General features: G+C 50.7%; 6 protein-coding genes across 6 annotated transcripts, besides 2 other annotated features; 3 read left to right on the top strand and 3 right to left on the bottom strand.

Moving 5' to 3' along the window:
- Position 1: 1 nt before the first annotated feature.
- PODANS_6_600 (uncharacterized protein) lies at positions 2-883 on the bottom strand (the record flags this gene model as incomplete). The annotated part of the gene is made up of 1 exon (XM_001910420.1): positions 2-883. A coding segment is annotated over one exon (882 nt), but the record flags the coding sequence as incomplete, so codon positions are not given.
- Positions 884-1,718: 835 nt separating this feature from the next.
- PODANS_6_610 (uncharacterized protein) lies at positions 1,719-3,497 on the top strand (the record flags this gene model as incomplete). Its single annotated transcript, XM_001910419.1, has 1 exon — positions 1,719-3,497. The coding sequence occupies one exon, from the start codon at positions 1,719-1,721 to the stop codon at positions 3,495-3,497; it is 1,779 nt and encodes a 592-aa protein (XP_001910454.1).
- Positions 3,498-3,793: 296 nt separating this feature from the next.
- Positions 3,794-3,951: a repeat region (rgion rpte sur le chromosome 2 et le chromosome 1).
- A 4,466-nt stretch (positions 3,952-8,417) lies between these two features.
- Positions 8,418-8,810: a repeat region (rgion duplique sur le chromosome 6).
- A 6,691-nt stretch (positions 8,811-15,501) lies between these two features.
- On the bottom strand, positions 15,502-16,863 carry PODANS_6_620 (uncharacterized protein; the record flags this gene model as incomplete). The annotated part of the gene is made up of 1 exon (XM_001910418.1): positions 15,502-16,863. One exon carries the CDS (start codon positions 16,861-16,863, stop codon positions 15,502-15,504), a length of 1,362 nt encoding a protein of 453 aa, XP_001910453.1.
- A 483-nt stretch (positions 16,864-17,346) lies between these two features.
- Positions 17,347-18,904, top strand: PODANS_6_630 (uncharacterized protein; the record flags this gene model as incomplete). The annotated part of the gene is made up of 3 exons (XM_001910417.1): positions 17,347-17,716; positions 17,785-18,379; positions 18,439-18,904. 3 exons carry the CDS (start codon positions 17,347-17,349, stop codon positions 18,902-18,904), a joined length of 1,431 nt encoding a protein of 476 aa, XP_001910452.1.
- A 3,619-nt stretch (positions 18,905-22,523) lies between these two features.
- Positions 22,524-24,010, top strand: PODANS_6_635 (uncharacterized protein; the record flags this gene model as incomplete). The annotated part of the gene is made up of 3 exons (XM_001910416.1): positions 22,524-22,700; positions 22,774-23,410; positions 23,469-24,010. 3 exons carry the CDS (start codon positions 22,524-22,526, stop codon positions 24,008-24,010), a joined length of 1,356 nt encoding a protein of 451 aa, XP_001910451.1.
- Positions 24,011-24,449: 439 nt separating this feature from the next.
- Positions 24,450-25,211, bottom strand: PODANS_6_640 (uncharacterized protein; the record flags this gene model as incomplete). The annotated part of the gene is made up of 1 exon (XM_001910415.1): positions 24,450-25,211. One exon carries the CDS (start codon positions 25,209-25,211, stop codon positions 24,450-24,452), a length of 762 nt encoding a protein of 253 aa, XP_001910450.1.
- Between the last annotated feature and the right edge of the window lie 2,062 nt (positions 25,212-27,273).

Genomic DNA, 27,273 nt, shown 5'->3' with positions numbered 1-27,273 from the left:
CCCCCACCCCCACCCCCGGCCTGTTGTAAATGTCCAACCCCCAAAGGTGCACCGGCGTGCTAAAAACCTGTACCGCCGCCGGAGCGGCAAACTGCGCCATCGTCGCCCCCGTCGGCCCCGACCTCCTCCACCCCTCGCTCAGCCTCTCCTGTATCCTCGGCCCCAGCAGCCCCGGCACATTAAACGACGCGAAAATCGTCATGCAATCCCTCATCGCAAACAGCGCGTACGACGGGAGGGTGACAGGGCGGGTGATGCCTGGGGGACCAAACAGGCGGACAAAAACTTGGTCTTTGTAGATGCAGATTCCTATGTTTGCTGTGGAGGAGGCGATGAACTTTTCTGGGCCGGAGGAGACGTATGTGGGGGGCAGGGATTGCGTTGTTGAGAGGTAGGTGTCTAGGGTGTTGGCTGTGAGGTAGGTGCCGCCGTAGAGGGCGAAGATGAGGCCGAAGGGTTTGGAGAGGAACATTGTTTTGGGGGAGGTGAGGAAGGTGGTGAGGGAGGTGCGGAGGGAGGTTAGGAGGGGGGAGCGGCCTGAGGCGTTTTCCATTATTGATCTGGAGGATGTTAGTGATCTCGAGGGTGAGATAACGGGGGGAAAAAGGGGGGAGAAATACCGGTCAATGACTGAGATGATGGGTGCTACGAGGACGGCTGCTGAGGCGGCGGAGATGAGGTCGGCGCCGAGGCGGAAGGGGAGGTTTTTGGTGTTCCATTTTGTGGTCTGCTCGCTTGGGGGGACGGCACTGGTGATGGTGGTGGTAGTTTTGGCGTCCATGATTGCGGTGGTTGTGGTGGTGAGGGGTGAAGTTGCGACTGCAAGAATCTGATGAGGCGGTTTGAGAGTTTCCAAGCCGCCGTTTATTCCACTCTCCTTCATCTCACAATTCTACTTGAGTGAGCTGGTCTTGTAGGAGTGGCACGCCAATTGATGTCTGGAAACACATACACACCGAAGAAGAGAGTGACTGAGGGGCTGCTGTGAGAGTGACAAACAGAGCCCGCCTTTATCCGCGAAAGAAAACAAAAAAATAATGCTGGTTTTTGCTGCGGAGACGGGGTCTGCCAAGCTTCCAAAAAGGTGCCAAAAAATTGTCGGGATCCAGAGTGGAATTTATTTGTCCGGTTGAGCAGGGAAGAGGGAGAAGATGAGTAATGAGGAGGAAGAAAAAGACGTGATCAAATTGAAGAGAGACAACGAACCCCTTCACAGTCGGGGCTTGGTGATTCGGTATCAAAAGCAAACGCGTCGAAAGCGAATGGCTCCAGAACGTGGGTGGAAGAGAGGCGGGATATCACATACACACAAAGTTCAGCTCGCCGGCTTTTTAACAACGCTTCCTGGTCATGGGCTGCAACAGTCACAGGTGAAATGGCTCTGGGAGATAAAGAGATGGTAAATCCAAACATCCATCGGGCAGAGCTACCCCGTCAAGCTCTCAGCAGCAGCTGTTGGATGAGTGACACAACCTGCCCACCCGGCTTCCCTATCAATGCGTTGCACCGACGCACGGCAGAGCGACGGCCGAGTCCACTCCTCGATGCCGAGATCGGAGTCGGCTGGTTCATGCGCCTTAGCGCCGACGCAATCCCCAGAAGATCCCCCGTACTTCCGAGCTTCCGGGCACATGTCAGCTCTGCCAGTTGCTGTGGCTGGGCGGCTGGGGAAGTTGGGGGGGACCCACAGTTGACCTCCCGTCTTTCGTGGGGTAATTATGCACTGTGGCTTGACTTCCATTCCATCCCGTCCACAAACCTCTGGACCGCCCGACACAATGATCCAGGGCCGGCGCATCGTGCGAACCTTCTTCGCCGTCGTCTTCTTCCTCCTCGTCGTCGCCCTCTTCCGCCCATTTGACTCCCCCATCCGCCCCCCACCGCAGCCATCGAGGCCTGATGCCAAAATCCGCTTCAAACCCAGTAGCTTCGACTGGACCACGGTCCGCCAACGATATCCTGCGAAGCTGATCCATTCTCTTCCAACGAGCTCACCGAAGCAGTTCCCACCTGTCCAGCACCATTTCCGCGATTATACACACGATGCGACGACCGTAAAGCGACAGGAAGCAGTGCGCAATGCCTTCGAGAAGAGTTGGAAGAGCTACAGGAAGCACGCATGGCTTCGTGACGAACTGGCGCCGGTTAGCGGAGAAGGCAAGACGACATTTGGCGGGTGGGCTGCGACACTGGTGGACGCGCTGGATACACTCTGGATAATGGGCCTTCACGATGAGTTCCTGTCCGCTGCAACAGCAGCAGCCCAGCTGGACTGGGCAGACACGACCGTCACCAGCGCCAATCTGTTCGAGACCACGATCCGACACCTCGGCGGCTTGCTCAGCGCCTACGACCTGAGCGGAGAAAGGGCCCTCTTGGAGAAGGCTACAGAGCTGGGAAACATGCTCTACATGGCTTTTGACACACCCAACCGTATGCCAGGTTTCTGGCTCAACTTCAAGGACGCCAAGCGGGGCACCCAAATTGCCGGAACGAACGATCCCTCTGCTTGTCCGGCCTCCTTGAGTCTCGAATTTACGCGACTGTCGCAGCTCACCGGAGATCCCAAGTTCTACGATGCCGTCAGCCGAGTCACCGACCTCCTCGAGCGCACCCAGTCCTTGTCCAAACTGCCCGGCATGTGGCCCAAGCTGATCAGCTTTCGCGAGGGGACGCTAAACCACGAGTCAGGCTTCACGCTCGGCGCCCTTGCAGACTCGTTGTACGAGTACTTGCCCAAGATGGCCATTTTGCTTGGCGGCCAGGAACCGCGCTACGAAAAGATGCACCGCGCCGCCATGGAGGTTGTGGTGGAACACCTGGTTTTCCGACCCATGATACCGGCCGAGGACAATCCCCACGATATCCTCTTTGTGGGCGATGCGTTTGTGCGATCTGATAAGATTGATCACGTCCCCGAAAGCCAGCATTTGTCCTGTTTTGTGGGTGGCATGTTTGGGCTTGGGGGCAAGGTCTTCAACCTCCCAGAGCACGTCGACATCGGTGAGCGCATCGCGCGTGGTTGTGGATGGGCGTACGACGCTTTCCCGACAGGTTTGATGCCCGAGATCTTTGGCCTTGTGCGCTGCGGCTCAGTGAAGGAGCCGTGTGTGTGGGACGAGGAGAAGTGGGAGAAGGAGGGTGCCCGGGGCTTGAAGAAGGGCTTCTCCAACGCGCGCGACCCGAGGTACATTCTGAGGCCGGAAGCCATCGAGAGTGTGTTCTTGCTATACCGCATGACGGGCAAGGAGGAGCTGAGGGAGGTGGCGTGGCGTATGTTTGAGAGCGTGATAAAGTCCACCGAGACGAAGCTGGCGTACTCGGCTATTGCTGATGTGACTGTGAAGGGCGAGACACGAAGGCTGGACTCGATGGAGAGCTTTTTTTTGGCGGAGACGCTCAAGTACTTTTACTTGATGTTTTCGCCTCCGGACGTCATCAGCCTTGATGAGTTTGTCTTTAATACGGAGGCGCATCCGTTCCGTCAGCCGAAGTAGGGAGCCATGAAGGTATGCGTTGGTTTGTAAAGTCATTGCAGTGCTAGTTGGATAAATGCCAGTTGACTGTACCGTTCACACTCACTCTGCCGGGCCAAGACTGCCCAATCAAGTGGGGCAAATCATCAGGCGCGGGACGTCGGTTCGTGGGGAGGACGTTCAGACGGCCGGGCCGGGCGAGAGTCTTTAAACAACGATCTTGGAATCAGAATCTGGAAAAACCAGGCTAGTTAGGAATGGAGGTCCCGTAGGTGACGGACAGGGGTGAGTGTTGGTGACCATGCACCCTCACCAAAAAATAGTTGATACACACAAGTAGGTTGGCCCATATGATGATGTAAACCATACATCGAGACTAAATTAATAGGCCTTGTAAACATCTTTAAAGGTCTTTTAATTATTTTTAAAGGCCTTTTGACTGTATTTGAAAGCCTAGTGGTCATTCTTCAAGGTGCAGTTCGCAGTATATGGCGCTGTGTCTGAAGCAGTGTTGCCGCGGGGGACGAAGAGCTTTGGGCTGTCAAGCTGCCGTTGAGCCCGGTATGCACCCATGATGGTTGTGTTGGTACAATCCGATATCAAGACGCAGGAATTGCCCCAGTGTTGGAGGCAATGGCAACTCCGTTTTAATCGTATCTAGCCACTGCTTTTGGAATGTGTGGCTACTGCTTAGATGATGTTAGGCCGCTGTTTTTCTTGCTTCACTACTCTTCTTTTATCCTCGACCTATCGCTTCTTGTTCCGTTTGTCTACCATGTAGTTTTCTACAACAACAAGATCATTTCTTGTTGTCGGCACATCCCGTGGGCCGGTCAGAACGACAGCTTTGGCCTTGGCAATTATACCTACTTGAAGTACATGGATTGGACGAGTGCCCAGTCCGGACTGTGTGGCTCGGCCTTGATAGTAGCTAATATTGCCAATGAGATGAGATCGTCTTGGCAGATCCAATGAGATGAGACGGCAAGCTAGGTTTAAGCCCGGTAGTTTGGATAAGGGCCATCATTTTGTAGGCGCTTGAGTGACGGTACTTGGGTGGGGGTTTTGGCTTTGTAGATACCTGGGTAGTCAAACTGAAATCTGAAAAGCTGTAGACACTTCAGATGAAGCTATGTCTACTTTACAAAGATATCGGACCGAAAAGTTCAAAATAAACATCCATGCCTTCCTCTTCCTTCCTACACCTCAGTAACACCAGATCGTTTTCAATCTATTTCTCACAACGGGATTTTGGTCTGGAATTTCAACCAGTTGCCCGCCTTCTGTGATTTGTGCCATATGCATTAGGTCTCTGTTCGTAAAACGAAGGAACATGGGCAAAGTGACTCACAGACCTATATTTGCCTCGGTGCTCTTCTTCTTGCTAGTCAAGTATGTAGCCAATGGCTGTATTAGTCTGCTAAGTGTTCGTCTCATACCGCGCAAAGCGCATTGTGGCCGCCTTTTCCAACTTGTCTAACCTCGCCTCCAACTTCTTGATCATGCCCTTCATCTCGCGGTTTTTCTTCACCAAGTACTTCAACTGACGTTCGGTCGCACGGGCCTGACGCTGTCTCTTGGTGTATCTCTTCCCGGAACTTTCTTGGGCTTTCTGGAGGGCGGGGGTCGGAGCGGCATCGGCAGGAGTCTGGGTGAATGTCGAAAGTAGTAGCAGCGGCGGCGGCGACGGCGGCAGCAGCAGCGCGTTTTTCACGGCGCTTCCGAAATGTTCTGGCGGCTATTGAAAGGGCACCTCTCTCTCCAGCACCAGCTTTTCCGCGGTTTGAGGTCATCTTGACAGGCGGTATTGTTTGAAAAGGTCGCAAACTGGGACGGGAGTCGTTCCAACTTTATCACAACAAATGGTTTGCTGCTGTGAGTATCAGAAAAATGCCGTTGCTGCAGTGAGGTGGGGGCCGTCCGTTGCTCCTTCCTTCCCATTTTTAACTATGGAATATGACGGAGGTCTCTGAAAACTGAGATGTCTATGACTCGGTCCCACATCTACTGTTGCTCCAGGTTTCTCTGAGCTTGCAACACATTCACTTGCCCAGGCCCCCCCACAAGTGAATAAGGATCACAGCCAGCCAACAGTGATGGCTACTTGCCCCGAGAGATTTGCAGGCGCGCACAGACACACAACCCACAGGTATATATATTCAGGCCACCTCTTCGAATTTCTCCCCAAACCGATCCCTTTGCATTTCCATTCTTCCCTCTCACTCTTAACCCAGGTGTCCACCAGTAATCGACCTTGGGTCTTTCATATCCCAGATTCCCACCATCTCTATAAATTTTCATGCCAATCTTTTCGATCACTTCATCCTCCCGTCAACAGCAATGACTGAGATCCAACCCAGCACCACTGACCAGGTGGTAAGTCTTCCCCCCGGCATCCCCTTTGCCCCTTGCCCAGTTCTTTGCCCAACCAGCCTCATATGGAATATCATCTCTCCATTCTCCTCATCTCTTTGATCTCCGCCACTTTTGCGATGGCGTCTCGTTTGAGCGTCTCGGTTGCCGAAGACACATCGCCTTGCGTGGCTTTTTCAGCGCAATACCGGCATGGGCTTGCAGGACTTGAATGCGGTTGCTGGGACCAACCTCAGCAACAAAGTTCCGAGGTGACTCAACTGGCCTAACCTCACATACGGTAGTGGGGTGTCCACGCCGGCCCTAGCAGGCTTAGCTTGCGTGATGTCTGATCGACATCAGTGGGTAGACCTTTCCTCCCGAACTTCTCTGAAAGTTCCAGGGAGGGTTGCTTAACCGGTGTCGTTTCGGGTTTGTTTGCGTTCTTGGAAAGGCGTAGCGGCCGGGGTCAGCGTCAAGCACTGCCTGGGCATGGGTGGCAATTTGCGATGTGACTTACCAGTTTGTTGTCTTGTACACTTTCGCTGACGGGAGGACAGGTTGTTGATGTCCGGGTTGCTGAGACAACTGCCAGGGTTCAAACTCTCAATATTCATGATCACAAATCCTCTGTAGGTTGATGTTCCTTTTGGGTCTGCCTTTATCTTCATGTTCACGCTAGGTCGTTTTGATTCGTCCCACCGTACTCTTGATACCACTTCCACAACCAGAAACTGACTCAGTGTTCTTGCAGCCACACAACGCTAATCTCACCGCGAACCAGCTCACCAAAATGACGGAGGATTTGCATCGCGATATTACCGAACGACTCCGCTGTCTCGAACTCCAGATCCGGATCACAAGCCATATGTTCATTGGAGTGGCACAGAATGCGGGGGATGACCCCACCAATCTCGTCAAAGTTGTATGTTATTTCTGCACCTACCTGGTCTAGCCTGGGACATCGCTGACGCCGTATAGAAAGACGAGATGCTTGGGAAGTTGCAGGAGATGAGATATGAGGAGGAACGTCTGGCCCGGGAGAGGCTAGCTGCGCTCAAACAAAGAGTGCCATCTGCGGGTAATTCTGATTAGATACAGTTTTTGTCTTTTTGAAAGCACATGGCATGTATTGCTAGCATAGTGCTGATTGTTTTGGTTTTCCAATGATGCCCAGTCGATTTCCTGTCGTTCTGGCAGAAACCTTGCTGGAAGTATGCGTCTCGTAATCACGATTATTAGATGGATGTTGAATGGTCCTGTCATGATATGATGAGCTGGTGCTGAACATTTTCGACCTTCCCACGCCATTATGTGGAGATGTGGAGACCTACAACTCTACACTGCAGTCTTTTCGGTTTCTGCTCACCACCCGGCGTCTATCTCTCCGACTTCCAGATATCAGTAAAGACAGAAAGACCGAGGCAGATAAAACTGTGACCAGGGTCTGTGGTAGTCATCTCTGTATCCTCGCGGCGAGGTTGTCTTTGTCCAGACAGCTACAGGCCTTTCCCAAGATGCCAGAGCTCTGGAGAGCTGCCAGTTTTGGTGCCGTCCTGATGACTATTACCTTAAAGACAACAGAGGATTCCGACAATATCATCTTTCTTCTGTTACTGGAAGACAGTGGGGAGGTTCTTAGATTTGAGGACATGGCGACGGAGCTTTGCTGAGACTGAGGCTAGGGACGTGAAAGTGAAGAGAGTTGGGAGAAAAGGAAATATCTTGGGATAGTAAGCTGAGGACAAGATCAAGGCTAGTTGAAGTCAATTGGGAGTTCTTGTTTATAGCTCAGACTTCAGCAAAATTTAGAGAGTGGCAATCTATGCCAATTGCGGATAGCTGGGACTGGAGAAGGGGGGAAAATCTTTGTAAATCTGTGTAGAAACTCAAACAAGAATATCTTACACGATAGCCACAGTAAAAAATTTGAGAAGAAAATAAAATGTCACAGCATGAGGCTGGCTGGATGAAGAAGTGAATAAGATAGCAACGATAATGCGAGATATGTGTCTGCTTTCTGTGGACATTGGTGATATTGACTTCTGAGTGTGTCAAGTAAAGCTTTGTGTCCACAAAATCCAAGTCTAGAAAATAAAAACTCAGAGAACCATGCAAGATTTGCGAGTGTGTAAACACAACCAATGTTGCGCGATATGCCAGTTGGAGCTCGGCCATGGCATCGCTGTCCAAATATGGGTGTCGTTTGGGAAAGGTGGGGATGGGTGGAGGAAAGCCGGATTTGGTAACGGGTAGGGGTGGATTAACGTCATGCATCCGTGAGAAAGAAGATCGACATGTTGCGTCTAAGGGCGGAATATTTGTACGAGAAATTCTCTTCAAATGTGCGCCCATAAGGTTTTCCGAACGACGTATCCCTTTATTCCGATAAACTTTGATCATCACGCCCAAACCATATTTTCAACACCTTGTCTGTTCGTTAGATCGTTCTTCAGGCTTTATTCTACATGATTTGAAAAGGTGCTGCTGTCTCGAGCATTTCTTTCGGAGCTTTGACTGACTTGAGGTGATAATGGTCTGTTTGATGGATGTATTAAGGGGATGGTAACAAAGATGATTCCACATATAAGGGCGCGATCTTTTGGCCCAAAATTCCTACTGAATCTATTCATTCTGAACTATTCAGAAATGTAATCTTTTTTCCCTGAAATAATTCAGCAGCTATTTTACTTTCAGTCTAGATATATTCAGACCATTTTCGCTGTGAATCTATTCAGACGAGGCTTTCTAAACGCACCCACAGCGCCCATCAAACCCACCACACCTACTACGTAGGGCCTTACAGGGCCTTATTTACACTTCAGCCACCACCACTAGCTACTACGTAAAAGATTACGGCTTCTAGATAGCCTTTCTGAACAGGTGGATCAACTGCTGGCAAGCTGGCCATGGCCTGGCTCTGAAAGTCAGTTCAGAAAAGCGTTCTGAAGGCCCATTTTGCAGGCCAAAAGATCGCGCCCTAATCCAGCAACTTCACTGAAATCATCTCAAGACCCCAACGATATTGATTGGCTCAGCTTCATTTGTGGCGCATACCTGCGCGTTCCCAAACAATGGTATCGCAGATCGCAAGCCCGAAGTTTTGGAAGATGTGCCCCGCTTCATTTTTCGTTCCCTTGCCCCCAAGAAAAGATACCATAGACCTTCCATCCCAAATAAACCATCTCCAAAACCACATCCGATTCACTGCCTGTCGTTCCCCTCAGCAGCCGTTCTCCGAACATCTCTCAATTCACCCTCCGCCCTCTCACGGTCATCTCGGAGCTGCAAGATGCGTCTGCTCGCCCAGGCATGCCGGACGATCAGCCCCTGCAGTAGATTAGCCTTTAAAGAAGGGAAATCCAGTTGATGGGCAGGTAAAAGAAGAGCGTACGCACCTCTTGATCCCAATTCTCGGTATTTTGTCCATTGAGACACAGTTGCAGAAAAAAGAAGCTCCTGTCGAGAGATCTTTGAGCCTCATCTATTTTCTTGTCGATCCGCTCTAGCTTATTTAGAGCTACTCTTTCGCCGACTGGGAGGGTTTCAGAGGCGGAACCCATTGATTGATCTAGGTTTTGTTCTTTGGGGTGTCGGTTTGGCTGAGGATGCCTGTGGATGGATGTAAGGGTCGAATTATGGGTTTGGATTTGACCAGGTCGTGTTGGTGACTGGAAAAGAGAATTTAAGATGTCGTGAGAGAAAGTTTTACGGCTGGACAAAAATGATTTATTGCCCTTGTGCCGTAAGGTTTTCTCAGACTGGATGTGGTCGTCTCCATGGCGCTACTCTACCCATATTTGAATACCTGACCAAGTCAATGTGATGCCACGCAATCGGGCCGTTGAAAACTGTTGACGTTTTCTATGGAGTTTCGTTTCATCGGGGACCACCGTCGGTCATAGCAACTTTGAGAGTGTCCTGACGGCAGTTATCATGTTTGTCACGCCTTTTTCCCTGGTTCAATTCCAGGACAAGCATTAGCCTAACCACAACCCTATGCTTCCCCTCTAAACAGCTGGACATCACACACCCCTTCAAAAGCTCGTTCGTTGTAATATGACTTACATCTGAAATAAAATGCCCATGAATTTTCCTTATGCCGCAAAACCTTACTGCGCTTCCCCAAGAGAATGATCACAATACTTGTTTGACGTTTCCTCCCTCAAGCCTCCCAAAGATAACACGGGGAGTCAAACCTGCCGCACAAACCCCATCCCGAGTATCATCCACGACACATCCCTGCAAGTCACGCATCAATATCTGCCAGAGTTTAAATGGTTTGATGTTGGATGCGGGGCAGGATGGCCAATGAGATGAGATAAGATAAGATGGCCCTCGTGTCGGCTCATCCCACTGCCCTTACGATTTATCTCATCTTACCGGTTTATAAGACCTCCAGTGGCTCTTCCGGCCTAAGATCTCGGCAGCGTTATTGGCCACGGAGCCGCAACCCTCACCCTCACCCTCACCCAGGCCACCGACCTCACCCTTACCCAGCTACCAACCTTACTGGGAATCCACACAACGTTCCCATGAAGAAAATTCCAAACATTATTATGTTGTTGGTGGCCAAAAAAGCCTCTGAAAAAGCCTCAGAAAGATAACCTTCGTCCCATGAGACGTAAGATGAGACGGGGGGTTCGTTTTGGCTTATTTGTCTCCTCCTACGGTCTCGTGTTATAAGATGAGATGAGACCATCTCATCCCATCGACGACACCGGATGTGGGCTAAGGCTCTATGCGATAGGGAGAAGAGACACGGTATGTCATGTAGAGTGAAACATGTTAGTGAGTCACCATATGCGGAGCTAGCAAGCCAGACAGTGGAATTAACTTATACCACCAAGCCATCAACCTTATCTAACAAAGGAAGCCATCCAAGCAGGATACCATGACAGATATATCCCCTTCAAGACCCCATAATCGACCCGACAAGCCCACCAAACCACCCCGCCCTTTACATTAAACACCACCCTGTTTGTTCCCCCCCATTCGACTGGCAAATTGTGAAAGAACTCCCAACCCTCCCATACGAGTCGGCAAGGAAGAACTCTTGCATGCCCACAAGTCCATGTTTTAAGCCAAACGTATCATAATCACACCATCCCCAAACACCCACCACAAATTATAGAATGGCATATCGCTCAAGCGAACCAGCTGGTGGTGAGGACATCACTGGCTCTCATCTGCTTTGTGAACGCTTCAACCTCAGCCCAATTCAACCTCTGCCCGACGAGGGAACAAGTTCATAGGGGCTGCCTTCTTGAACTAGCACCGCCTGTTACCATTTGTCAGCATGGAGAGTCGACCCGTTAGGCAAAAGTGATATCTTGTCGAGATGAAGGGGCAGGAAAAGCAAAAATGCTGGAGCTAAGTGCAGGCGAAGCAAAGGTGACAACAAATGGATGAGGTCGGGAGACAATTCCTGTTTTCTTTGGTGGAGTGGAAGAGGGAGGTAATTTGTGTTGGCGGCGGAGAGGTGGCGGCCGGGAGAGCTTTGTTCGCCTGCCGGCTTTTCGGCCGGGTTTTTGGCTGCCTAGGCATGTGGGGCCGAGGAATGGTGTCGTTTGGTGACCCACAACTCCGGGGATGTGGGGCCGAGAAGTGGCGACATGCGGAGCAGGGCGGGACCGGGCACCGGTTTGATGCCATTTTGCTGATGGTCGCTAGTGGACTCTTTGTCATGACGAGAGAGGTTCAATATTTTGAAGGCAAATTTGTTTCATTTTCATATCACGCTCGGAGAATGGCATAGAAAGACTTGTTAAATTGACCGTAGTATCACGCCAGAAGGCTGTATAGCAGACTGGCAAAGTGCAAAGTGCACAAAAACACAATACTCCGCTCTTCCCTTAACCCCCTTTCACTCATCGTTGATTAGTCATCGGAGACAGGAGGCGGTGCCGGAGTCCTCGGAGCAGCGACAATCCCCTTGTACTCCTTCAGCCACTCATTCCAGGGTCTGCCTCCGGAGGTCTGGAGGTAGAGCTGATGCTTCTCGTAAGAGGCATTACTTCCCCCGGTCTGGGCAAAGTTCTTCCATGGCTGTTTCTGTTCCTCTGGTGACCGAGGGCTTGGTGTTAGCGTTGAGAAGCAGCGGTGCAGTGACAAGGAGGCAATGGGAGAGTACCTGTGGCGATGAAGCCCATGTTGAATTGGCTCTTTGTATACGGATTTGAGAAGCTGTAGTCTGGCTTTGGCGATAGAGATGTTTAATGCATCGATTCATGCGAGCAGAAGGAGGAGAAAAGAGGGCACTAAATCTCACAACCTGGTGTCTATAAATCTACAGATCAACACCCTCCAAAGCCCGCAGAAGGTCTTCACATGTCGTCCCTTTGAGCAATCCTTCACGCCAGTGACAGTAGTTTGGAACCCCTAAAGCGGGGAACCCACACATGTCAGGCTGCGACCTCACACAACTCGCCGATCAACACTGCTCACCGGCTGCACCACCATGCTGTCTCGTGAGCGATTTTTTCATTAGAAGGGTGTGTCCGGCAGTGCTATGATTTGCCGTCTTCAGAGCCTTGTCTTGATGGTTGGTGATGACGACAATCTTGCAGTCTAGCGTCAAAGACCAGTAGGCCCAAGGATTATAACAGATATATTTAACGAGGGATACCTGCAGCATTGGTGAAGGGTGCAGCAACGCCAAGAAACTCCCTACATGGGGGAAACCTGCCTGGAAGCCAATAAGAGTTGCATGGGGTATCTTCCTGACACCACTCGGTTGAAACCACGACGGCTTGGCACCCGGTTATTGAACAAGTGTGGGATTACCCCACGAGAACGCCATCAATAGCTTTCTCCACGGAGGGCTGCCGAAGGCTTTAGGTAATATGCGGCTCTGCTTGGTAGTTGGGTCTTTGTGCTGTTTCGTTTGTCGAATCGTTGATGCGTTGGTGGTTATCATCATTCTCAACACAATCTTCTAGAGATTGATGTTTTGATATACAACATGGAGACAGCAATAGCAACAGTGGTCTACCTTGACAAGCCACCATACAAAAACGAAAAGCCGTATTTCTGCTGCCTCCCACCGGAGTTTTTGCAAGGAAATTCCTCAACTAATCACGTCCATATCCCAGCCGATATCACCGTCACCAACATTAGAAGCGAGGTAGCAACATTCAGCCTCGACGAAAATGGCTTCGAGGTGGCGGAACAGACCCTGGATGACCAGTTCAATTATGAGAGCGTGAAGTCCGGCAGCGAGATCGAGCAGCGCTACATTCAGGAAATGGAAGCGTTTCTGACAGAAAGATTCGAGGCCAAGAAAGTCGTCGTCTTTGATGTAGAGGTACGTGTTGGACGCAGTGTCTTCTGTCAGCAGTTCAGCACATCCTGATCAACCCAAGACTCGGAAGAGGAACCGCGAATTTCCGGGCAACATCGGGGAGAAGTCAAGCTTGGAGCAGCCTGTCCGTGGTGTCCATGTTGGTGAGTGATAGTTGGATGATCTCCAGAGGTGGAGCTAATCCTCTGGGCAGACTCCTCTCCAGCCAGCGCGATCGAGAGAGCTGTGTACATTGTCCGGCAACATAACCTCGACGAGCAATTGCTTTCTGGGAGGATGCAGATCATAAAGTCAGGTGCCTCACTCATGATCATGCCATCCATGTGGTGCTGACCTATCTCCAACTCGAAGCTCATGGCGGCCGTTCTTCTCTGACCTCGAGGACTGGCCGTTGGGGTTGTGCGATGCCAGAACCATTGACATCGAGGAAGATATAATACCTTCCGACACGGTATTTCCGAACAACGTCGCGGAAACGCTACAAGTCCACCGATCCTCGGCCCATAAATGGTACTTTCTTGACAAACAGTCGCAGAATGAGCTGCTGCTATTCAAGATCTTTGATTCGGATGATACCAGCTCCAGAGGTAAGTAAGGATGGATGTTTCAGTAACCAACGATTGGCCACTGATCATATCGGCCAGTTTGTCCACACGCCGCAATCCAACCCAACCTTCGAGGATATGGGGCTGCACGACCAAGAGAGAGTATTGAGACGCGGGCCATGATATTTTATGGATGAAAAACGATCATCCTACTGCGTTGCCATTCAGTCATAATAGTCATAGCAATGAGGTTGCTGCGATAGTCGTTAATCTCGTTAATGTCGGCGGCCAATCCCAAAAAGAAGTGAAACGTCACCTTCTCCACTATCCCTGTCCCATCTAGCAAACGGCGAATAAGAGACTTTGCATGCTCGTCCCAGTGTTTGACAGGTTGTATATGAATAGAACTAGACACCACATGAAGATGCTAGCCGTTCCCAAGAATCGTTTCCACGGCCCATTTCCACCAACTCCCCGGAGAATCAGCATCTCCCATTGAAGCCGACCTGCGGAATCCCAAATCATCCCGTTTTGTATAGCCCTCTGCGAGGCAGTGTAAGCAATCCGATCAGTCCTGGTTAAGATTGTAAAGGAGCACACCTTTCAACAGAATCCCGCACTGATCCAAGTACGTGCGCTCGGTGTCCCCGAAGCCTTCCCATGCTCTAGCACCGGGCTTCAAGAATGGATCACGACCATTGATTGCGGAAAAGTAAGAAGCAATTCTCTTGGAGGAATAGCTTCGAAGCCCTCCAAACGTTGACCAGGGGCACTCGATGGGCTTCTCCTAATCTGGGTTAGCAGGTTGTCATCCTCATGTGGTGTTAGTAGAGAAGCTGAACGAGAAGTCGAATACGTACGAGCCCTGGGAAATGACTGTAAAAGCTCATCTCGAGATTCTCGCTGAGGATGACTTGGAAGATGAAGGTCACTAGAAAGATCTCAAACCAGTCCTCCTTTTTCCTAGCATAAATCTTCTTGGTGAAGGCGTGGATGACGGACTTCTCCAGGAAGCGCAAGTGATCCTTCAGTATGTTGTTGAGAGTCTCTGCTTCAGCAAGTGACCTTGGTGTTGAAACAGGCAACGCTCGCCACGGCGCGTCCATCCATGCTACTCTGTAGTTCTCAGTCACTGTATCAACCTGTACCCAGTAGGTCCGGCGTAGGAATCTTGCGGCAAAGATGTACAAAGCATGCCGTAACATTGTCTTTGGACACAGGGGGAATTACTGTCAGCTTCTGCATAACCGCACATACTTCGGTGCGGATAGCTTACACGTGTCTTCGACCCTGTTGGCCTGCTATACCTCTCAGCTACCTTCAGAGTAGTAGCAATGAAGCTGTTGTTTGTGCCCAGCGTCTCGATGATGGATGCCAAGTGCAACTCCAAGTATCGAGCGAGAACACCACTCTTGTTCAAGTCCTCTGAAGTTGGTGCATGTTGGGTGGCGAGTTCCCTTTCCCGATTGGCATCGTTCAGAAGATTTGGGGCGAATCGCTGGAACGTACCAAACTCATGAACCGCGAACGTATCAGCGACCGTCAGTGGGCAGTTTTGACTTAATTGTGATTCCAGTGGATTGGTATCGACGATACTCGCGCTGCGCCGTGGCAGATCCGATTCGCTGCTCTGCTCGTAATAATAAACGAAAAGACCGATTTGAGTGCCTAAAGGATTAGCGATCGATCAAGAGCGTAGGTGCACAAATACTCACGCCGCCTATAAAGCTCAATATCGTCTAGTGTTGCTGGCTGACATGGCACACGTAGTATGGATCTCTCATTCTGCAATACTCTGACGCATCGTAGGCATGGTGTGCCATCGCTACACTGCAAACGTGTGAGCAAAAATGGAGGCGGGAGTGTTTGTATTGGTATGTGTACAGACCTTTTCCCTCATTACTCGGCATAGTAAGCAAGTGCTCTCCTTCTTGACTTGACTAGTGGCTTGTCGTTCGGCATTCGCCTTGCGCTTAGGAACACGGCTGTGAAGCATGGCACTTGGGAGAGGATCTGAAGTTGCAACAGAAGCAGGACATGGAAACAGAGCAGGATAGGAGCTTATTGTCGATACGCCGCTGGCTTTCGAGACTTTTTGCGTGCTATTGGACTGGGGTTGGTTATCGACTCGCTGTCGTTTCTGATTGAAATCGCGTGAACTGCTATCTTGACTGTTTGGTATTTGGGATTCGATATCCAAGGCCTTCAACCTTATGTCCTTCTCCATTTCGGCAAGCCGCGCTCCATCCCACAGCGATGCCGGCAATGACTCAGGGTTGCTGGTAATGACCAGGATATGCGAATGACTGAAGCCCGGAGGAGCCACCAGAAGTCTGGGTCTAGAAGTGAAAGGGATGCCACGGTCTCTCTGAGGTGCCGAGAGGCTTGTAGCAGGTTCCGATAAAGCATCTGGCGACTGTGCTAGTGTAGAAGGGCTTGATGGTATCTGCGGCTGCGCGGAAAGGGCGTCGAGAGTGGCTGAGTCCTGGTCCGACTGACGCTCATTGTCCTGGGAACATATCAGGTGTTGGGAATCATTAGAGTCTGGTGGGATGCCCAGGGTCGCTTCAATGAGCTGCGGCGACATTCTCTGAAGGTTTCTGTTCCCTTGGTAGAACATGCTGAAAACTTCCTCGAGGTCATACCGATCGGGGTCTTCTTCGGGAAGGAAGACCGTTCCACTACCTGGGATATCCAATTGGAGGCCCATACAAGGGATGAAGTTGTCCTGGGTATGAGTCTCATTTGGGACCAAATACCGTGGCTCGGATTCACGCCGCTGTCCGGAAACCGATATATAAGTGTTTGCGTCATTCATGCCCAAGGAAATCGCAAATGGATTGGAGACGGCACCCGAATAATTTACTGCAGGTATTAGAAAGTTCTGGGAACGGAGTGAGTCTCCCAAGCCCTGGTTCGGAACCGGATGTTCGGGAAGCGGTGAGGGCGGTGAAGCGATGTTGATAGGAAATGCCAATCCGCTAATTGGCACATTCGTGGCGTCGCTTGTGGCGTGAATAGGGGGGAAATCATATTCGTAAGAGGCAGGATTTAAATCGAAAGCTACCCCTTCATCTTGAACATCAAATGGGAGGTAAGCGAACGGGTCATCCTCGAAGGGGATCTGTGGTGCATCGCTGGGTCCCAAAAAATCACGCATGGGAAGCTGCCTGTAACAGTGGTTCATCGGTGGAATGGGATCGTCTTATTCCGTGTCTGGAGATTCGTCACAGCCCGCGTGGGGTGGGGTTGTCCGGAGAAGAGAAACATTTGGATTACATACCCTAAGTCTGTCATCGAGAAGTGGTCCGCGGTCTTATATTTCGGCAACCTTGGCCTGTTAATTCCAATCGGACAGACACTCTTCATTTTGCGCGATGAAGAAAGCCTTTCCAGCGATGGTTTGGGTGCCACAAGTTGGAAGCGGTGCAACTGCAGTGCAACCACGAGATAAGCAATCGCGGGATGTTGCCCTCCGACTGCTTTGACCGGTGTGGCACGTGCTCCAGAGCCTTGCCAGCATGCCTGTGTCTCATGTGTGTGGAATGCAAAGATTAAAGGCAAGAAGAACAAGGCCCCGCTACCTCAAAAATGCAGAGGTGGCATCCATCCTGCCCTACTCCAAGCCAACAGTGTTGCTGCAGCATGTTCAACCCCGCCAAAGTATAAGATGTATCAGCCAAACCAAACCTCAAGTCGGGAAACCACATTGAGGTACTTGACTTGGGACACACCTCTCTCAGATCAGCATGAGAAAGCCGTTCAGAAAATCAGAGACCCCACCAAATGGCCAGCCCAAGAAAAGCATTTTGTAGCTGGCCTCAGTATTCTCACAACATTCATGGCTGCATATTCCATCTCCGCATACGTTTCTGGGGTTAGCTCCATCGCCGCCGAATATGGGTCATCTCGCACTGTAGTCCTTGTCGGCATGCCTACGTTTCAAACAGCCTTTGCTGCAGCGCCAATGGTTCTGGCTCCTTTCAGCGAATTTGTTGGCCGGAAACCTGTCTTCTTGAGTACATATGGACTCTACATCCGTAGGTAGCTAGCGGACCCATCCCCCGAGTGACAGTTGTGACGCTAATGCACGTCGATCGGATGTCAGTTTGTACCCTGCTTATTCCTGTTGTTAACAATCTTTCGGGACTCCTGATTACCAGGTTCTTTCAAGGTGTTGGTGCCAGCACATTCAGCACCATGGTTGGAGGCATTATCGCAGACATTTACCAGCCCCACGAGCGTGGTATGCCAATGTCGTTGTTCGCAACAGCATCCTTCTCAGGCGGAATAGGCCAGCTGGCGTCAAACTTCGTAGTTGAACCCTTGGGTTGGCGCTGGATCTACTGGCACCAGCTGATTGCCAACGCCCTTCTCATGGCCCTGATTTTCTTTTTCTTTCAGGAATGCCGCGGACCACTGCTCTTGAGTAGAAGGGCAAAGATCCTCAATTCGGCTGACTTGGCCCCGTGCAATGAAAAGCTGTCGACACCTCGCATCACTTGGAAGGTGAAAGAGGAAGAAGAGCGTGCCACCCTGAAGCAAATGATTCGAATCAGTCTAACCAGACCGTTTTGTAAGTTGGCTCTGTCCGGAATAGTATCTTGGAACCTAATCGGAGACTTGACAGATCTACTCTTTACTGAGCCAGTCGTATTCTGGTTCAGTATGTGGATCTCTTTCAGCTGGGCGCTGCTCTTCATGTGAGAAGCCAATAATGATACCAGGCAGCTGGCTGACACTGCTGACGACTGGATTATAGGTTCTATGTGTCAGTGCCTCTCACATTTGAAACGACATATTCGTTCACACCGCGACAGGCTGGCCTTGTAATGCTGGCAACCGTCGTCGGTGCGGGTCTCGGAAATCTTTGTTACCCTTTCCAAGAACGACTCTACCGCAAATATGTCACTGAACAACCCAGGTTCAGTCTTCTCCGTCAGTTCATAAAAAGGCCAGATTCTTCTGGCTTGTGCAGTGACTGGAACCCAGAAGCTAGATTGTATACAGCATGCCTTCTAAGTATTGCAATGTCCATCGGAATGTTCATGTACGCAGAACTGCTGAACTTTCAGCCTCTTGCAATGCCCGCTGACCTCCTCGCTAGGTACGGGTCACTCATGATGCCAGATATTCACTGGATATTTGCAGTTCTTTCCGTCACTGTCGTCACGTTCGGGTCTTATTCGATTTACCTCGCCGTCTTTACCTATTTCGCTGATGTGTAAGTCGTGCCGCAATCGGCTTTGCCAGACCACATGCTAACACTAAAGAAAAACCATCAAGCTATGCCACATATGCCAGTTCGGCCATGGCGGCCCAGAGCTTCTGCAGAAATACTGTGGCAGGGGCTCTACCATTGGGCGTGACTCCCAGTAAGCCAGTTCTTGCCGCAATTCTTTGTGTGCGAGACTAACAGGAAGATGAAGTGTTCACGAACCTCGGTTTTATGGAGGCTTCCCTCCTCTTGGGTGGATTTGGACTGTTGATGAGGTGAGCCCATGACCAAAGATGGGGGTCGCAATGACTGACACATGCCGCTTGGGAAGCGTGGTACCGCTGGTTCTGGTTGTTCTAGGTCCAGAGATTCGAGCGAGGAGCAAGTTTGCAAAGGTAAGGCGATCCAGAAGCAAAGGGTTGGGCATGATTCATACTCACTGACTAACCACCACCAGTCCCTCCATTGAACTCTCTTATTTAGGACGGTATGAGTACGTTAGGATGGAAGTGTGGCCGGGGGCAGAGGTTTGAAGCGTGAAGAAAGAAGGGAAGACGGGAGGGGCTGACAGTGCAGATTTTATCACGAAATCGATCTACTGTGAAGGCCTGCTTCGATGTTTCTGACGCATGCTTTCCAATATGCAGCATCAAGGACGTTACTTGCCATTTACGAGCCCAGAAACCAGGCGCATGAACGGCTGCCTAAAATAGATTGAGTATTCTTCTCCCTCGCTGGCAGGAAGTACCGTTAGTCAAACCTGCCATCGGAGGACGCCTACTCCCGACGCGGCGTTGATATGCAACACGAGCCACGACCGGCGAATACTGTGGCTTTTCTCTTCAACGGCCCGCCACAACCGGCAAAAGTCGTGGCGCTTTCCTCAGCACCCCAGCCACAACCGGTGAACAGCGTGGCTTACTCAACGACCTCTGCTCCAGAAACTCTCGTGTGTCACCCCAAACCAAACATACCGGCAACCAAGTTTCTGATATCTTGTCAAGAGCCTGAGCAAAGGCAATGATAGGTTTTGAAGATGTCAAAAGTGAAGAAATATGAGGCTCCATGGGCATCTGTTGCATATGGAGAACAGAGGGCAGGTAGGAGTCATTGACGGCAGGGCAGGCAGGGCAATGAAAGACGTCTATATATACGATGGTTGTCGCCACTGTAATTCCAAATGTCGACATCCTTGAAGCCTTGACAAGCATTTCCCCGGGAACTTCCCCAGACACAAAAGTTTGCGCCACCCTCAGCTGCCATATTCCCGATTGGTCTTTCTATCATGGCTGTTGGAACAACCGGCCCCACATCTCAACGTCTGACCTCGTCTCGGTCTACAGATATCTCAGAGCACTGGCACCTTCACCTCAATATTGTAAGTTCTAGCTTTTAAGGACGTCCTTTGTTACGCTAGTGTCCTACCTTCCAAATCCTCCTTCCACCCTCCCCAGAACTTCCCCCCCTCATAACCCTTTTACTTTCTTCCCATCCTTTTCGCCCAATTTCCCCCAGCCTGGATCGTTCCTCGGAAGCTATGTTTTTCTTCAAAACTTGGCGTGAGGACACATAACGCTCCCACTACACATACTGTGTCATGTGTCGCTTCCCAAGCAGTATTCGAAACTGAACCAATACACCCAGCCCAACATTATCAGCAAGCTAACATGCCTTCCCAATCACAGAACCACAAGTTTGAGACACAGGAGAAACACAAAGCGTTCACTGCTCCGCTAGTCGTGAACCGGTTTCTTGCAGCTGGGTCCGAGTCTGCTTCTACTGTTTGGGAGCGTCTGTTAGACAGAGAGGATGGTTTGTACGTTCATTCTACCTACAATAACGGGGAAGATGCCTAACATGACTGCATTTCTAGCTTGCACAAGAGCCAGACACAGGAGAGGCCAAGTTAACAGGTGATCATAAGTTTGCCCTGCTTACCAGTTGGCGGGAACTTTGCGGCATTGGAATTGAATTTGTGCTATTTGCTTTTTGGTCGTGGGATGCGTTGGGTTGGGTGTTATTGAATTGGAGGGTTGTTGCCTTATCTCGAAATGGTTTTTTTTTTGTTCAAGGGTTTTGTTGATTGAAGTTGGGGGTCTGTTGTTTTGGACACCAAGGCTGGTGAGGGGTGTTGTTGTTATTTGAGATTATATATAGTACAGTGTTCCATGATGAATCACCTTGGAATTTAAGCACTTGATCTGGCCTGCCGGAAGAACATTAGCAGGTAGCATCTGCCAATAGGATAAAGACCGCTGCGGCTGAATTTGGTGGGTGGATATCCAGGTCGGTTTATAGCTGGATAGAGTTATGACTACCTGGTAGACAGTAAAAGGTTGGATACCGAAATATCGGACGGTTTTCAGCCCACGGGCAGAAATTGCCAGGTGGCACCCACTCGGAACTGGGTCATTTGATACCTGGCATACGGCCTGGTTCAGTCATCAAACAACCTACAGTGTTTCCGCCATGCTCAAACACAACCAAAGTCAAAGAACAGGCCAAGGCAAGGCAAATTAGCCTCAGAGGTGTTTATATCGGCTTTTGGAAGGCTTACTTCATGTGAGGGCAGCGAGGCACGCAAAGCAAAGTCCTAAGCATGGAAGTGATGCTGATTCGTAACATTTGATCTTCAGGCCATGGCACGCGTCGTGACACTTCACTTGATTTGACTTGATGCATCGATCTTATTCCTGCCGCCCCCTATTTCCGGATGTCGTCCAATCCCGGCCCCACAACCCCGGAATGTGGGTCCGGCAACCGACCGACATTGGATAAACTGCTCCGAGGTAGCCACACCATCGCCGATCTCCTTTGCCAACGTGGCACGCGCCTTGGGGAGTCTAGAGGGGGCTTCAGACGAGTTGCCATCCTTGTCGAGGGTCGACTGCTGGTGTCCAGCCACCTCGATCATGCGCTCCGTGGTGGCATTGCGCTTCTCCGAGAAGAAGATAGCGTCGAGCCGGTTCATACCACCGAGCTCGTCGAATATGACTTCGCTGTTGATCTTTTGGTAATGGTGCCAGCTGATGAAGAATGAGTCTTCATGGGAGTGGGCAGGGTTCAAAGGTGTGGCTCATTGGAGCCTTTCAGTCTACACTACCTAAGCAAGAGGCGGCACCAAAGAGGTTCACTGTACTCGTTGAATTATCTGGAACATTTCAATGCCGTTCCCAATTGCGAATTCGAACCCCTGAACGCAAGCAAACTATTTTTTGAAGTTTTTTGTGTGATGTACCATTTTTGGTCAATCGGCCAATATTTTCCTCTACGCGCTGGCGCTAGTGATCGATTTTCCTCAATCACACAAAATACTCCCGGTATGGTTAAGCGAACATTTGTTGTGCCCTCTGCTTTGGGTGTTTCTCCGCGCTGCAAATTGCTAGTGGTCAGCTGAATGCCCGCTTTTGCAACTTCAGCTGTGCTGGAAGACACCGGTATATGACGAGGGGTTCATCGATCAGGGACTCTCTGGTTCTAGCCTTTTGAGCATGAGTTATCTCATCTCGATGCTTTGATGCCTATAAGGATCATTCGACTCTCTTTCGTTCAATGCCTTGTGTGCACGACAGTTCTCTTGCAGTTTCCATCAACCATCATTTGCATTGTCATTATCTATTCATCTCACAATGGATCGCAAGATGACAACCATCTTGGCTGTCAAACCGACTGCCAAACCCTTTCAAGATTGGTGGGGCTACCAATCGATTTCCCTCAAGACCACGGCAGGTCAAAAAGCCGACAATGCCGATGGTGAGGGTGTTGTCATATATGTCCTCGAGAACGAATTCTTGCTCAAGCAACAGGTAAATACTCAAATACGCACATGCGATTGAAACTGGCACTGCTTAGGTACAGACTGACTAACATGCGATGTAGTCCGACTGTCAGCCCGGTTTTGATGGGATCGAATTGCTACATGGGCCTGAACCTCGGCTCGACAGGCCGTCAAGCGATTTCCACGGCAATATCGTGTTGAGTATCATCAAGAATACAGCACCCAAGGCAAAGATCTACGTATTGAGGCGGGGAACCACTGCGGAAGAATTGGACTGGATGCTACAGGTCGTCATGAAGCATCGCCAAAGGCACCACCAGGGACAGCCTGCACTCATCAATTGTTCCTTCGGCGTGGGAGTTCGGGCTGTTGCCTCGTCGCAAGTGAATGCTCTTTTTTCTTGTTACAAAACGATCGACAAGGTGCTCGAGGCTGGGATTCTGATTGTAGCCGCCGCGGGAAATGAAAAGGGAATCGAAATAACACCAGAAATGCGAAGCAGATATTTGGGACATGTGGAGTCGCTGAGTTTGCAGGTTGCCCAAATGAAGGAGGCCAACGAGGAGAGCAAGGGGAATGAGAAGATAAAGAAAGCGACTAATAAGAAGGCAGGAGATGCTCTGAATGAGAGCCTGAGGAAGATCGACGGCCTTGGATTGCCTGCCATGCATCCAGGTGTTCTTATGGTTGGAGGTTACGATAAGGGGTTCAACTGCCGCCACTTCTATTACGGCGCAGGTAAGGTGTTCCAGATTCATATTTAACGGGCAAGGTCTAACAGGTCTTCTTCTTCTAGGCATCGATGTTTATGCTCCTGGATGTGATGTCCCGGTTCCGAGGCTCAAAGACGTACAAGGGGGAGGAAAGGAATTCGACCAGGGGACTTCATTTGGTAGGTGCCGCAATCATGATATGCCCGTCCAGCGAAGAATGCTAATATCGATATCAGCTGCTCCGCTGGTTACCGGATCCATTGCTTCATTTCTCATGACCCGGTCGAATGAAGGCGGCAGGAAATTGCCCATACCATTCAACTCGGCTGCCCTCAAACAAAAGGTTCTCGACATGGCTGTGCCAATTGTAGAGCCAACGGTGAACAAAGAAGGTCTTTATCCTTCCACTGGGTACCGCGCGTTCAGGATCCAACGACACAAGATTGATTATGAGAAGGGCACGCAACATGTCCCAGAAAGGACGGAGGAGCAGAAAGAAACAGAGGAGCTTGAACGACGGGAACAGGTCAGAAACGCCAGGAGAGCCAAGGGAGATACTGGGCCAAGATCAAACTCATTAGGAGGCAACTCAAGACTTTCGAAACCGAATCTAGCAAAACTATAGCTGGGGGACTCCACCCTTCGCAACATGAGGACATTAATTACCTAGGTAGCTAGCACAATGGAATTCGGACAGCCTTTCTTTCATGTATTTCTCTGTTTGGCTTGTTATGACAGCCTGGCTAGGATCTGCATCACACATGGGAAGACCCCCACCTGGCCCTCATTGCAGCACATCCAGAAAAGCCTGATCTTCGTTGCACATGAAGGGAAGAAGGGGTTTGAAGATGTAATATGAAATAATTGCATTCTGAACATACTTCCATCTCTCAAAGCCCAAGACCCAGGCACCAAAGCGAGAACAGTATGGTGGCCCGATCCATCCAACACGTGCAATTGGTGATATGGGGGTTGACTGCTTTGGAAGAACCCGTTTCAACAACGAGGTTTCCTGGTGGTCTCACCCCTACCACAGGCCTCTCATCACATGCACGTGAAAATGATCAGATCTTGCAATCCGCCGTAGGCTTAATCGGATACTTCCACAGCCCACTCAGCGCGCAGTCAGCCGCAGTCGACCAATACCAATACTTGTAGGTATACTTGGCCTGACATCGCTTCCTTATATCGACCCGTCGCTGACCATCCGGCGTGAAGAGAGGCGCAACAATGCTAAAAACCTCGCTCAGAATCGGGGCATAGTTCCAGGCAACATACTTCGGATATTCGGGCACGGTCTTTGTCTTCCAAGCAGTGTAAATCTCATCAGCGGATGCGCGCACCGCGTTCCAAGCCTCGTTTTTGTTGGCAATATCTTCCTTGTCAAGCAGCTTCTTGTCACCAAAGGTGTGCCAGGCCCTGCCAATGGGGCTCTTGACAGAGAGACCGATCGCGTTGTCTTCATCGTGCATGTACTTGGCGCATAGATCAGCAGCGCCAACACTGTCGTGGAGCTTGCGTCTCGGGGTGCGCATGTGGCCGGCGGCGAAGGAGTCCTGGAGGAAGTGGTCGCCGAAGGCGTTCATGGCGTAGGCCAGCTCGAGGTTCCCACTGGCGGCGACTTGCAGGGCGATGGAGTGACAGGCGTTGTAAGCAGTGCGGGCGTCGGCGCCGAAGTGGTCCCAGTTGATCTTGGCCAGGCCAAGATAGCTGGGGCATTCGTCAGGACGAGCGATGGTGTAGAGCTGTAGCTGAACGTTGACGTCCGGAATCTTTGGGTAGACAGTCGACGGATCCTGGCCCTTGTCGAGTGCGGCCTGCACCATGTCGACTTCAGTCGAGAGTGTGGTGAGAATCTTCTGCGCCTCGGCTGGGTTGCGAGTCCTGTCCACGGCAAGCCAGTACCAGGCTCGCAGGAAACGCTGGCGCTGGTCCTGCAAGTCCCTGCCGTCGCTGATGGGGTTGACAGTGCCGTAGAAGTCTCCAGCCAGTCCGTTGATCTGACCATATGTCACCTCGAGTCCGTTCGGGAGGGTGAAGGGCTTGTTCTTGGAAACGTAGGACTGCCCGTCGTTCCAAGCCAAGGTTAGGGAATCACCGAGGTAGCTATGCTCGGCATACTCGAAACCGCCGTCTGAAGAGAAAGTCAGCCAAAGGTTTGTGGGTCTGTTTATCGATCATAACAACACTCACCCTTGTGTGGTTTCGTTGCGCGCTCCTGTTTCCACTTGACATAGTCAATCTTGGAAGCGGCTTCGATCTCTTCCTCAGAGACAGGAATGGCGACCAGCTGGGAGTAGTCGTTATGGCCATGGTCTGGCTGAAGTTTCTCCAGCGCTGCTTCGATGTCGGGTGGGGCATTGGGGTCGTTCTCGTGGTCGTAGTCCCATCCAATGGGCTCGTGACCGAGGGTCTCCACGGTGCTGGTTGCACTGTTAGCTCCGTGACCGGCAACAAATGATTGGATGGCTGAGATAACTCACAGTTCCTGAAATTCGGTGGTCATGATGGGGGTGTTTTCCTTGTGAGTGAAAGAGGTGTTGTTGGCAATGTGTTCTGCTATGGTTACTTGGACGAGAGAACCAAGGGGACACTGCTTCTTTATAACCTTTTCATGGGAGATAGCATGGAGCCATCCACATGGATCTCTTGCAAAGCCGACTGATAGCTATCAATCCAAAAGCTTGTACCAAGGTCCAAAGTCCACACGCAATTGCTCTCAGGCATGGTGCATCCCCATGCAAAACTGGGCGTCTTCAGGAACAAGATTGAAGCATGGTGATGGAACCCGAGTTCAATCACATAGCTATCACATCGCTCGATGTGGTATCTAAACAGGAATAGTGACAGCTTGTTGGGCCTGGCTGAATCTGGATATTGGACACTGAGTAAAGTGTATGCAATATACCAGCACACCTAAACAGTCTCACGACCTACCAGGGCTCACCAAGGTATCTTGTGGCTGCAAAGATAGTTTCACCTCTGTTTCCTACCCATGGCAACTATTGGATTGAGCATGTTGCGGCTGTTTGTTTGGGGCCGTCTGAGTGCTCGGATTGCAACTCGGATCCCATCTACCCCTCTCCTGCTGAGCAGCACGGGGTGCATCCCAACTTTTTCAGAAATCGATGCTAAGCCTAATTAGTTGGAGCTTGAGTCCATATTTGGTCAGATCACCGCCTTGTAGGGCTGCGGCTGGCTGAGCGGAGTATGTGGTCCGGTGTATCTCTCTCATGGCAGATGTTCTAGAACCTCAGGAACTGCGTCAATAAAGAGGATACAACTGCGCAGACTTTACACCACCGTATAGGTGTTGGCCAATAATTAGCTGTATGGCGTTCTTTGAGGTTTGCTATAGGCTTTTGCTGCTTGTTCCAGCTGTTGTCAAGCACCGCACTAGTACACATTCAGGGGTTGTGTTACACACCCCTGTCTCGCTCAACATGCGGCTTGAGACTTATGGGGTTTTCTCCCTCTCCTACCCAGGAATTCTCATAGATCACCCCGCTCACACGCAGGCAGCTAGCTACGCCTGATCAACTTGTGACAGTGAAGCTGGGGACCAACTGTTTCTATTATAAAGCCGCTCCTAGATACCATCATCTGATCTTCCCTTTTGCCTCACCATCAGCCAAACCATTCAGTCTAAAGTTTTTACCGACACTCATATTTCACCAACCCTCCTTTACCACCCTTCATCACCAACTCAGCCTGGATCTCCTACCCCCAAGTTGGTGCGGCACGTCCCCAACACCAAACATGGCTACCCCAACCTCGGAACGCTCCACAAAGGAGATCATCATCGGTCAAGTTATCGATGCCCTCGGCGAACATGCCCTCGACACTGTCTCCCCTTCAGACAAGATCCCCTCCCTACCCAGAGACGAC

The sequence above is a fragment of the Podospora anserina genome, chromosome 6 (genome assembly GCF_000226545.1).
Source record: "Podospora anserina S mat+ genomic DNA chromosome 6, supercontig 2".
Classification (NCBI taxonomy): Eukaryota; Fungi; Ascomycota; class Sordariomycetes; order Sordariales; family Podosporaceae; genus Podospora; species Podospora anserina.
Note: the sequence above shows the minus strand (reverse complement) of the source record. Positions and strands in the feature narration are given on the sequence as shown.